The sequence below is a fragment of the Lissotriton helveticus genome, chromosome 12 (genome assembly GCF_964261635.1).
Source record: "Lissotriton helveticus chromosome 12, aLisHel1.1, whole genome shotgun sequence".
In the NCBI taxonomy this organism is placed as follows: Eukaryota; Metazoa; Chordata; class Amphibia; order Caudata; family Salamandridae; genus Lissotriton; species Lissotriton helveticus.
This window is the reverse complement of record NC_136073.1, coordinates 794671117-794683589: the sequence shown is the minus strand read 5'-3', so window position 1 is coordinate 794683589 and position 12473 is coordinate 794671117. Positions and strand designations below refer to the sequence as shown.

The 12473-nt window shown below is 39.0% G+C and overlaps 1 protein-coding gene across 2 annotated transcripts in view; it reads right to left on the bottom strand.

Moving 5' to 3' along the window:
- Positions 1–7624: 7624 nt before the first annotated feature.
- Positions 7625–12473, bottom strand: part of LOC144799659 (proto-oncogene Mas-like) — a 61803-nt gene continuing 56954 nt past the window's right edge. Inside the window, exon 3 of one of the 2 annotated variants that reach the window (XM_078671116.1) lies at positions 7625–9959. In XM_078671116.1, the coding sequence (XP_078527242.1) occupies positions 8972–9913 (942 nt within the window). In that variant the 5' untranslated portion in view covers positions 9914–9959 and the 3' untranslated portion in view covers positions 7625–8971. The remainder of the gene's footprint in view (positions 9960–12473) is intronic. The other variant, XM_078671118.1, reaches the window with a different exon arrangement.

Here is a 12473-nt window from a genome sequence, read left to right as displayed (position 1 = left end):
GAGATTTGGAGATATAATACAATTGAAGTAAAAATGGTCTTTATTGACGTAAGGAAAATCACCACCAAAGCAGTGCACAGTCACTACTTCTGCTAAAGACACTGACTTGACATAAGAACCATGACAGGCAACTGACCATGACACATTCTGCCTGAGTGACAGATGAAGACAAATAACACATCCCATCTATAAAACACTTTATAACAAGGGTCAAGCGTACACATGAAAATGACACATGAACCTTGGATTCTTACCAGGGCTCCATACCTAGGACCAGTGGTGTAACAAAGACCCCCACAGCCCCCGTGGTGCAGGGGGGCCCACGGGCTGCAGGGGGGGCCCTCAGCGCAGTACTCTGGCGTGACAGCTCCTGAATGAGTCCAGAGGGGGCCATTTCATATAGTTTGTAGGGGGGGGCCTTCAAATTTTGTTAGGCTAGTGCCTAGGACCCGGAGAATAGGCTCCATGTGCTGTACTTTATTCAGTGTGAAAACTCCCCTTCGCTCCAGCAAGGCTCTTTCTAGGTGGTAATCTTGGTCACTGTTTTGTAAAAACGAGATATTCAATTAAGACCTTCTTCAGGGGTGTAAACTTTAATCAGTGAGATGGAGGTTAGGGAGGGTGGTTTGATTCTGAGATTTCCCAACAACAACATCCACCTAAAATAGATGATGCGACGTCCAGGTCAGTGGGCAGCTGACCAGCTGTTGGGAGAATTTTAGGGGGTGAGTTGGAGAGAGACAATATACAGAAAAGTTGACAACATTCTTGGCAGCAATAATGTATAGAAACATAAATCACAGAGTAGGTAAATGCTGATTTAGAGTTTGGCGGAATCGTTAGTCCATCCAAAATGTGACGGATATCACGTCCACCATATTACAATTCTATTATATCCTATGGAACTTGGAATACGGAGGATGGATCAGCCGTCACGTTTGTGACAGAGTAACTCTTAAAAATTTTACTATACGAGACAATAGAGGTCTGCATTGAAAACTAATATTGAAGATATGCTCTCACAGACTTATAACCTGGCTAATAAGGGGGGCAGTCTGAGAAACAGAGAACCATCCTACAATAAAATGTTCCAAGACCTAATTGATTATAAGGCAAATTTATACAATATTCAAAATAGCTATTCAGAGTGTGACATATAAACAATGTGCTGAACATAGATACGCAGTATGCGACATGTAAACCGGTGTTCAAAATAGCTACTCAAATTATGCCCTTTCATTATCACTCCTCTGGATACACCATCTACGTGAAACAGCATAATAACAGAATCTCTTTACTGGATTTTTTTTACATATACTATGAACATATGCTTACATAGATTTTTATTGACATCCTCGTTTTGTTTCTTCTTTAAATTCATTGATAAATGATCTCTGTTTTGACAGATTTAGAGATTAGAATTACTTTTGTGAAAATAAGTATTTAATACCAACATTTTCTTCTTTTATTGCATGACCGTCACACAGATTGTTACTTATTAACTTTACAGATAAGATGTGCAGATATTCATGAAGCAATGTGAATTACTTATTATAGTGTCTTGTTGTAATAATACATTACAAATCAATACACTATCTAGTAGTGGAATGGAACACGTCACTACTGTGATAATAGGAATTAATTTTAAGTATGGTTTACATCCATAATTTTGTATTTTATGAGGTTGTGACGGATGTTTTCACTGTACCGGATATCGTTTCTACGATTAATCCTGTATTTTACGATGCCCAGACGATGTCTTTTTCACAACTCAGACTCACTTGTTCTTGATATAGTGCTTGTTTTTTTTAACTACGTAATATTGAACCCATGACGGTTATTTTGCACTGTTTTACTGTGTATCAGATGGAGCTTTTTTTAAGGGTGTTTGTTTTACTTTTATGGTTTTCTTTGCAAAAACCGAATAAAGTGTTTTTGATGATGATGATGATGAACACGTCACTATATAGTCTGACTAGGCCAACGACTTTCTGTTGAAAACACTCGAATGAATAAATCAACGTCACTCTAGTTTTTACGATTAATCCTGTATTTTACGGTGCCCAGACGACGTGTTTTCCACAACTCAGACTCTCTTGTTCTTGATATAGTGCTTGTTTTCTTTTTAACCCTGTGATATTGAACCCATGATGGTTATTTTGCACTGTTTTACTATGTATCAGATGGAGATATTTGTAAGTGTGTTTGTTTGACTTTTATGGTTTTCTTTGCAAAAACCGAATAAAGTGTTTTTGATGATGATGATGATGAACACGTCACTATATAGTCTGACTAGGCCAACGACTTTCTGTTGAAAACACTCGAATGAATAAATCCACGTCACTCTAGTTTTTTCTTGACTATATATTTTGTAACTCACATGCACTGTGACGTATATCCCATGCACAGATATCTAGCTCCAAAGGCATCATTAATTTAAATACTGCTAATGCAATACAATCCAGACTAGCATCAGGTGCGGATATACCAGCCTGCGACGTCTATTGGGCTTCCACTGTACAGCTAGACTGTTTGACGTCATACTCTGACGTCCAAGTAGTTCTTACAAAGCAATTCTAGTTGTGAGCTGGAGCAAGTCCTTTTTTGTAAGATAGTGCAGTGGTTTGGCATGCCGGTTCCATTGGCCTCCTTGCCCTGCAGGTTCATTGTGCCGAATACCAGAGTGTTTGATCATTGCTTAATTTGTAAAATATTGCAGGTGCCAAGGCCCTCGTCAGGAAGTCACTGCAGCTTGCACCACCCACTGCCCGTGTAATATCATTTGACAATGAGATAATTCAGACTATTTGAGGCCTCCTATACTATAAGAATGGCTTGGGCTGCAGGTATTTGTTTATATTGTAGATTGAATTAATAAATAACTGTTGTTCTGCTCACACCTAAATTACACAAACAGCGCCATCATGTGGCAGCTGTCACAAGTGCCGGTGTTGACAATTAAGTGCCGGTCCTGAGCACCGGAAACCACCGGCTCAAATTAAGCACTGTGGTTGATTGAACTTTTCCTTCTCCAGTGGATGATGAAATGAGTTTCATATCACACTAACACTGTACCAAGGCGGAAGTGTGATACAAGGAAAACTCATAAGAACAACCATGGATAAATATTGCGTATCATTTCCTTTAGTAAAGCTTTGTAGGTAACTGGTGGGTAGGTAAAGACTGTGATGTGGTAGGTTGCACCTTTTTTAGTACTACAATTTGACCCAGATCTGAATATGCCGTAAAGGTACCATCAGGTCAACACGCATATGGCAATCTCTCTTCTACATACATCTCAGTAAGATGGCCAAGAGTATTTTAAAGTCCATTGCAGCAATCACTCTCAGATAACTCAGGGTGTTTATATGCTACTGCCTCAATGTGGGTGGGAGTAATCTGCTGGGAGTGTGTGTGTGATCTGCAGGTCACAGTTTGTTCAAGGTGTGAATATTTCTATTGCAAAATCTACTTCAACCCAAAGGTCATGGGTTTCAATACCTGTTGTACTGATAAGGTGGAGTGCAGAGCGGTGATGTTATGGCTGCACTGAACTACCAGTCACATGCAGGCCTCAAGTCTCGGCCCAATTAATATATCTCAGTGGTATCAAAACAATAAAGGCAGTTAAGTGTTGGTGGAGTCAATTGTCAGTGCACAACTTGCATTGCAGTCATAAGACAACAGTGGTGGAACACTCGACTGCATTATCTCCACTACATTACCAGACCACTACATCTCCTCAAGTGCTTTGCCTGACGTTACTTCGTTAAGTTATGTAAAATAGCTGAAGGGTAAGGGTTATTTAATTAATAATCAGTAAGGGTAAATTAAAAAAAATATGTGGTCGACTGAGGGAAGGTAAGAGCGGACAAATCATATCAACTTCTTAGATCCCAAGTGGTTTGTAAAGATGTGACGCAACCCTTTAATATCAACATGCAGTGTGTACTGGATCCACAAATAGGGCATAATTGAGAATTCCATGACTACTGCACTGAAACAGACAAGTGCTTGTAATTTACAGGTATTTTCCCCTGGTACATTTCAGCAGGGTTGTCTTGGCAGAATTGACCAAGGCAATATTATATGACTGCAAAGTTGATTGCAGCTAACAATTTCTGGGTGTGTTAAACTCCTGATTGTTTGGAACTTCGATCCCTGTGCAATCAGTGGTTTCCAATTGAATCACAAATTTGAGTACCCTTGTGAAGGGGTCCAGACTGGGATCTATTAGAGGAAATTTCTCATGTGATTGTAAGAAAGCAATGCTACTTAGTTGCTCGGAATGCGAATATGGAAAGAAATGGATAAGGTGGTGAAGGCTTGGATACTTAATATTGACCACAGAATATCTTGGGACACTCATATTGTGGACAGACTATTGAGGGACGAAATATCAAAAGGTAAATATGTACAGATTTTCTATACCTAACTCCACATCTAGGTACCATGATGATATGTATATCTTCAAGTTTCACATATGTGCATTTAAGAATAATAATTCTATACCCCCTAATTTGCCTTACCTTTCAATATTTTCTCCTTCGATATTTTGTCAATGACATTATTGTGCCAAGATATTCATGTACTCAATATTCCAGAGTACAGTATGGCGAAGGCATTCCTCAAAGGGATGAGCTGTAGGCATGGATATGTATAGGACATATGGCCAATGATGAGCATCAGAAAGATGTAACTCAATTTTATATATGAAATCGTAAAATGTTCATTTTTTACAAGTCAAAATAATCTTTTGGCGTGAACTAAATTTTCATTTTATGGCATTAGGCCCTGATTTTGAAAACGAAGCAAGGCGCGCTAAGTATTTTTTAGAATTCAATTTAACGTGTGCTAGAAGAGCATTGAATTCTATGGGAGAAAAAACTATTCAATTTTTAAGGTAATAACTTTAAAAGAAGAGCATGCTCTGGAGGACTAGGCCAAAATAAATAAGTTAAATAAAGAATCAAGATTGAAGAGCCAGTAGAAGTAATTACAGAGGTGATAGACAGCCAGTTTTTGTTTAGATGCATTCACCTGGTTTCATTTATAGAAACAGCATTTCATTCTTGAAGTCATTATTTCACAACGTCCACAGTGGAAAAAGTGTTAAAGCACAGATGAAATCTTCTTTCTAAAAAAGATAAATAAAAAATGGAATTGAAGATGCTAAATCGGGTATTACATATACTTTGTTTACAATTGTTGTCTTGCGTGTTGCTGATGAAAGCCAACCGGTCTCCCGGGTTGGCTCTTGGACACTGGCCTGCAGAGCTGGGACAGCAGACACATCTTTTACTGACCCTCCATGGGCTAAATCACAGGAGATGGGCCAGAAACAAAACTGTCTCAGAACTAACAAAAACAGTTGGACGGTTGTTTGTTTTCTGGGGCACCAATTTAGGTTCTGAGAAGTCAAGGAATACCACAATTAGAGGTTTGAAGATCTTTATTACAAACTTATCTGGGGAGTATAAAATGACATTTGGTTATAGTAATTGTAGGTAACACATTAGCACAGGCAAGTATTAGAAATGTAAACAAGGACACAATACTCAGTATAGTAAGGGGCTAGTTGAAGCATGCATTAGAGTCTCTGTCGATTTTTAGAAATTTACAGCAATTCATTGCACATTTACTTTGGCTAACGGGTAAGTGCAGTCCATGTTTTGTTAATATTCTGAATTACTGACCAATTACTTGTTGGTCTGTCATAGTTCCCCACCCTGCGTCAGATGTTCTCAACCCCAGTTGCTAAAAGCTGAAGGTTGCTTACCCTAGTGCAGTGGGTGGACTTTTCCTAAGTTTTCCACTATCAAAGTTTTGCATGGGAATACAAAATATATTTTTTCTGTTTTGTGATGTTAAATGTTTTTTTTTTTAGTCTCTCCACCCCTCGATGTGTGTATGATTGTGAATTAGGGGGTTCGGGGTGGTAGAGTTGTAGATACGGTCGACCCTCTCCCCTTACTTGTGTTGAATAATACACTATGAGAAACATACATAACATACATGTATGAGGTAATGAGCATGAGATTCTAAATGGCACAAAGTGTCGGCACAATATGGTCTTAAAAGTATCATTGTAATGTAAGAGAGTTAGAGCCTGATTTAGATGTCGGCGGACGGGTTACTACATCACAATGGTGACGGATATCCCATCCGCGGAAATATAAATCCCATTATATCTGATGGGATTTCTATTTCGTTGGCCGGGATATCCGCCACCGTTGTGATGGAATAACCTGTCCGCCAAGATCTAAGTCAGGCCCCCAGTCATAATCATTCACCTGCATATAACGCCCATGCAAGAATATTGTCAACTAAATTAATCCAGAAAAATAGTTGCATAACTTAAAACACAAATGGAATAAAACCACATATTACCCCTTTATTTGGTGGCTGGGGTTTAAAGTCATTGGTATGACAACAGAGATTTCTGACATTGTGCTGGACAGCAGCTCTTTCTAAGCATGGCTATTCTCTATAACAATACGTTTGTAAATTGTTAACCAGTTTACACACGTTTGTTTGTAAATGCCACAAAACTCAAGGGTTTTCATAAAGGATCATTTTAAACATGTTTCATATTCTGTATTTTTCCTATTACATGTTCATTTTAGGGTAATTAGCATAAAAATAGCTGTTCTCTCCAAAAGGCTGATACAAAGGGCGCTAATTGGAATTAGAATGTTTCGGTTTTATCTTTTGTGAGTAAAATGCTTATAAAATATTGGTGATGGCCTGAGGATTTATGTGATTCTCTGGCTCCGGGGCTTACCACATATTTTTATGGGTTAAGACATTTGTCAACTAATTTGCTACATAATTTTCAATAGAATTGTCTGTTTAAAATACAAGAAAGTTGTTTCTGGATCAAAATAGTACAGCCACAGAAAGTGTAGGGTAATTTCTTTCCTTTCTACATAATTTAAACTTGCCGCATAACTTGGGCTTCCATCTAATGAGAGTATTTAGGATCTCCAAATGAAACTAAAGGTCGCTTCAGTGTACTTTTCAAGTAAAAGGAGATTGCATAAGGAGTTAAAAGTAGCAAGTTCAGCAGTTAGTAGGATATTGGCAATGACAAGGAGATTCCAGAGACTGGATTATCAGCAGAGGTTTGTCACAAGGCAGATCTTCACATACCATGTGCCTTCAGGGACTCCTTTGAATCAGGGAAATTTGTCTTCAGTGACAATGGGTAAGCAAAATGAGTTAGAAATGCAGATTGAAGAGAACATGTTGGGTGGCTGACCTTGGCTGTCTGTTAGGTCAGTAATACAAAAGGGGGTGGTGATGGACGGAGCATCTGAACCAATCAAACACTCACACCCAGTCAACAGATCTGGGTTTAATCCATTAGGTCAGTAAGGCACCAACAGGTTTGCAAGGCTGAAAGATGTCTGTCCACGGACAGTTGTGTGCGCCAGTGTATTTCGTATATTATTTCTCTGATCAGGATTATGCTTGGTTTCAAACATTGGGCGGTATTGAACATTTGGAAGGATTTGGGGGGGTCCTAATAAGGTCTTATTTGTCTCCAATAAGGATATATTTTATTTCTAATATAGGTATATTGTCGTAATACCTCTAAAAGCAGGATACTGAATGCAACATAGAACATCATTGAACTTTAATACTGGAATCAAATGTTTGAATGCTTCTCTTTGATGCAAATGGTGGTCTACATTGGATCACATGCAATGAAAGCTGGTCTTCAGATAAAATAATTATTTGTCAACTGTCAATGGCTTTAAAGTTAGATCCTAAGAGTGGATAACACTTTTTCATGGTGTCAATAAAACAAGCAATAACGTTATATTGACATATAAATCAAGCAAAACATAGAATAATTCAGGATAGCTTCCATCGGAGAGGAAATGCTTTGGATGTGAATGTGTTCAATGCCCCGGTGCTCTAGTTTGTCAATTCTGAGGCTCTGTAGTGAGACAAAGAAATGTGTCAGGAGCTACTTTTCCTTTGTTACAGGCGGCCTCAGGTGGAATTGTACTGTTTCAAAAGTTATAATTCATTTCTACTAATTAATGCAGTTGCAGTGCTTGAACATATTGGGCCTGATTTAGACTTTGGTGGACACAGTGCTTTATCACAATGGTGACAGAATAACTTGTTCGCCAAACTCTTGGTCCCCTGCACTAATTTAAGATGCCAGATAGTCAGTTTTCCAACGGTGGTAATGGCTTACCCATTAGAAAACTTATTCCGCCATCATGATGCAGTGTGGGCCATTAAAGTAAGGGCATAAGACCGTCCACCCTATTTTGAGGGGATGGTCCGATGTCCTCTTTTTTCATATCTAGGGATCACCGCATGGTTGGCGGCGATCTCTGGCTATAACAGACAGGAGCCCAACCTGGGAGACAGAGGTAGCAACCGCTGCCCCCATGACGACCGTGCCCCGCCCACCATACCTTAAATCAGGCCTCCTATAATGTAAATCAGATTACAATAATGCTGCAGCTCAAAATGTGTAGAAACATGCAGAGAATCCTATAGTTACCCATAGTGTGGAAAAAATAAACATTTTGCTATAAATATAGACTTTCTGCTGATCACCTTCATTTTAGAAAAAAACAAATCAGAAGAAAGAAAAGCCAGTTCTCCTATTTTCTTGTTTAAATTGCAGCTGGATTCATGCACTGTAACCAGTCTTTCAGCTAGGCTACGCACTCCGGTAGTGGGCATTTTACATCAAAAACTATAATAACTTATTACAGTTGAGCAACTACATCGTTTTCGTCTTACGAGTGACCAGAGACTTCACAACTTGACTGTAATAAGGGAATTAGATTGGAAGTTTTTATACAGGGATAGCATGCTCCCATAAATGATATTGCTAATGAAATATGAGGTATGATTATTACACATTATAAGAGTACTGTTACGATTCGGACAATGCTTGGTCCATAGTCTATGATATGCATGGACCATGTGCGATGTCTTGTCACAGAGCATCAGCATCATCATTAAAGGCCCTTTGCAGTGCCACCTTAACACATCCTCTGTCTTTCCTGTGTTTTATCCTCCCCACTAAGTAGTAGATGTATGGGTTGGCACTGCTGTTCATGGCTGTGCAAAGCACATGAGCATAACTAATTACATAAAAGTTAAAATCATGCTGTGCGATAACTCGGAAGTAGTAAAGCAGACCTATGACCCTTGTGGGATAGATAGTGAGCAAGAAGACCACAATATTGAGGAGGATAACCCAATACACTGTTGTAGGCTGATGCCTCATAGACCTCATTTTGATTTTGACAATCAATGTCACACTTGGCAGAATCATGAGCGGGAACACAATCCCAAAAGCTAAAATTGTAAAAAACAATACCACTGCCGTGCAACGTGGGACTCTTGCAATGTATAACTCCTCTGTACAGGCCAAACACTCTGCTGTGGTGAAAAGGGTTGCACAAACCCACATCAGTGTGCATACAATGCTGGATAGTTGTTTTGGTCGCTTGCATTTGTACCATATGGGACACAGGACTGAAAGACACCTCTCTACGCTGAGGGCTGTTAAAAGGAAGAGGCTGGTGTAGTGGCCTGATGTAAAGAGAAGCCGTAGGGAAAACAGGAGGACATTATTGGAGGAAGCAATTTTCGACCTTGTAGAGATTCCAAAAATGTATAGGAAAGCGACAATGAGGTAAACGAGGAGGCAAAAGTCGGCTACTGCTAAGTTGAGGATGTAGACGGTGTAGGGGTTCCTCTTGATCCGGAGGCACAGGAACCAAAGGACGATCCCGTTGCCTATTAGTCCAAGTATGGAGATTAGCAGCGAAGGTGCAAACATCTTCATCAACAGCGTTACGCCAATGTCTTCTGTCTCATTGACACTCACCGCTATAGTTTTGTTGTGTGGCTGGAGAAGCGCCGCTAGCATGATGAGCCGTCTAGGTGCTGCTGTGACTGTTGAGTTTCCTTTAGAACTGTCAAAATGGGATGAAATTGAATTAGATGAATTCATATTATTTTGGGAAGCTGCAGACTGAGAATCAATGTGTGTTTATAGGCCATCTTGTGTTGCTCTCAGCAGTGGAAGAACAATGATTTCCTAAGGTATCAGAGCCTATTTTCAAAAGTATTTTGCAGTACCTCAAACAGTACTCCTGATATCCCCTTCTTACTTTTACACACCTTTGTGAGCCCAAAAACGTCTACAATAAGAATACATTTGAAATGCTCTTCTTGTACAGTTAGCAACAGTGAGTTAGACTTTTTAGGGCTGATTCACAAAGGGGTGCACGAGAACCTAAAAGCGTACTTCTGTAGTACTGCTTATGGTACTCTCGTGAATCTCCACCCTCAGAGATTTGTGTTGAGGGGTAATTTTGAATGTGTGTGTCATTGGTCCTGCCATTCTTCAAACTTTACCTTTTTACATTTTTAAGAGATTTTATGTTTATAATACAAGATGTAAAACCATGGCCCAATTCGCATTGTTGTCTTATAGGTAAATTTGACTTGCTGTTGAGCCATATATAACAATAGTATTTTGCTTGACAGAGCCCTCCCTAGTCAGTCTTTTTCAGTAGTTTGGTGTTGGGAGAGCTGGTCATTCATATGGGGTAAAATTGCTATTCCATGCATGGGCTCTAGTTTTTATGTCCACCTTCTGGGTCATTTTCCTATGAATCCGAACCTGCCAAGGGCTGATTTGAAAACATGGACCATGCAGGACTACCGTGAAGAAACACAAAAACATGACTTTCCAAATGAAAGACAGAATTTATCCAAAGAAACAAAAGATTATGATTGTACAAATGAAAGACAAAATTCATCCATAGAAACAAAAGAACATGGTTTTCCAAATCAAAGACAGAATTCATCCAAAGAAACAAAATATTATGATCTTCCAAATGAAAAGACAAAAAACATCCAAAGAAACAAAAGAACAAGACATAATTCATCCAGAGAAACAAAAGAATATGATCTTCCAAATGAAAGACAAAATTCATCCAAGTATAGCACATTCTATCAAAGGCATACCTCAGTCTCGCACTTACAGCCTACAATTAGAGATGGGAGGCTTAATCCTGCCACCATCCATCCCCCATTCCTGTGTAATGGCGCTTGTGCTAATTACCACAAATTGCATGATTGGCCAGCTGTGTAAGGGTCATCATGCTGATGTTTGTTCCATGAGCAGCCCTATTAGGCCAGTAGTCTGGAGGTGGGAATATCAAAGGTGACACTGAACCATGTAGATTTGAGTGGAGAAATATCACCAACTCCTAGTTGGCGTACTGTATTCCACTTTCTGAACATGCGGGTAATATTGAATTAGGCAGAACATAACATCACATGATTCATATCCGGAGAGGCTGGTTTGATGCCTGCAGATGATCTGATTGTAAGATTTGATATTGCAACTCCCTTGCCTCTAAATTGGGTTGTTCAACCATTTCCTGGACCCAGCACAACTAAAAAACATCTCCATCAGCATGCCTAGGATACTGTTATCACTAAGCACAATTTCCAGGTTGTAAATTACATATTTTTGCTCCATTTATTATATACAATTCTTATGGTCTTATTACAATGGAACATTCCCCTTCTCCCTTTCTACCTGTTCTCTTGTTCTTTTCCATAGAATGTTGGAAGGGTTCTTGGGTTGACAGTTGACAGGCTGTTATGTGAATAAGCTGAAGAGAATTTTGGTAATTGATGTTGTCAAGCAATAAAGCATTTAAAGTCTTCATGTGCTTGTTTATTATTTTGGATGTTAAAATTAACTTAACAGATACCCAACTTTATCCCATAGTATCTGATCCCTCTGACATATCTGGAAAACGTTTTGCAGTAGAACTGATAAATTAACTCTTTTTCTCTCAAACTTAATACAGCTATGCTGACTTTTCTCATCCTAAACACCAAAGAATGTCCACCACATTTCAAAATTGGCATAAAAAGCTTTGTGGCTCAAAGGGTCTTGGCACCTGCCTCATTTTGAACCAAATTGTATCGCTTCATTATAGACCGAAAGCTGCCAAAACACTCCACATCTTTAAACTCAATAATTGTACTTCCTTTAAAGTCTTTTGTCTACAACACCTGAAACCCTCCATCCCTACATTAGCTTTCAGAACTGCTGTCCATAATTTAGTCCTCTCAAACCTAGATAACAGCAATTTTATGGGAGCCAACCTCCCCAAATTTGACCCAGATTCCTTGAAAGATATCCTCCGTGCTGAAACATACCTAGTAAAAAAGGGCAAATAAGTTTGAACACATCACCATGTAAAGATGGATCTTCACTGCTCCTGAAAGCCAGAATCTACTTCAAGTAAAAATATCAAATCCACCCGTAAAATTCATTAAATGCTGTACATCACAGTTGAGAAAATGTATAGTCTTTCAAGTATATTATGGCGTGCAAATCATAAAGCAATAAAACTCCTAAAAACAAGCACAATTTTAAGTTCATCAAACCATTTAGACTA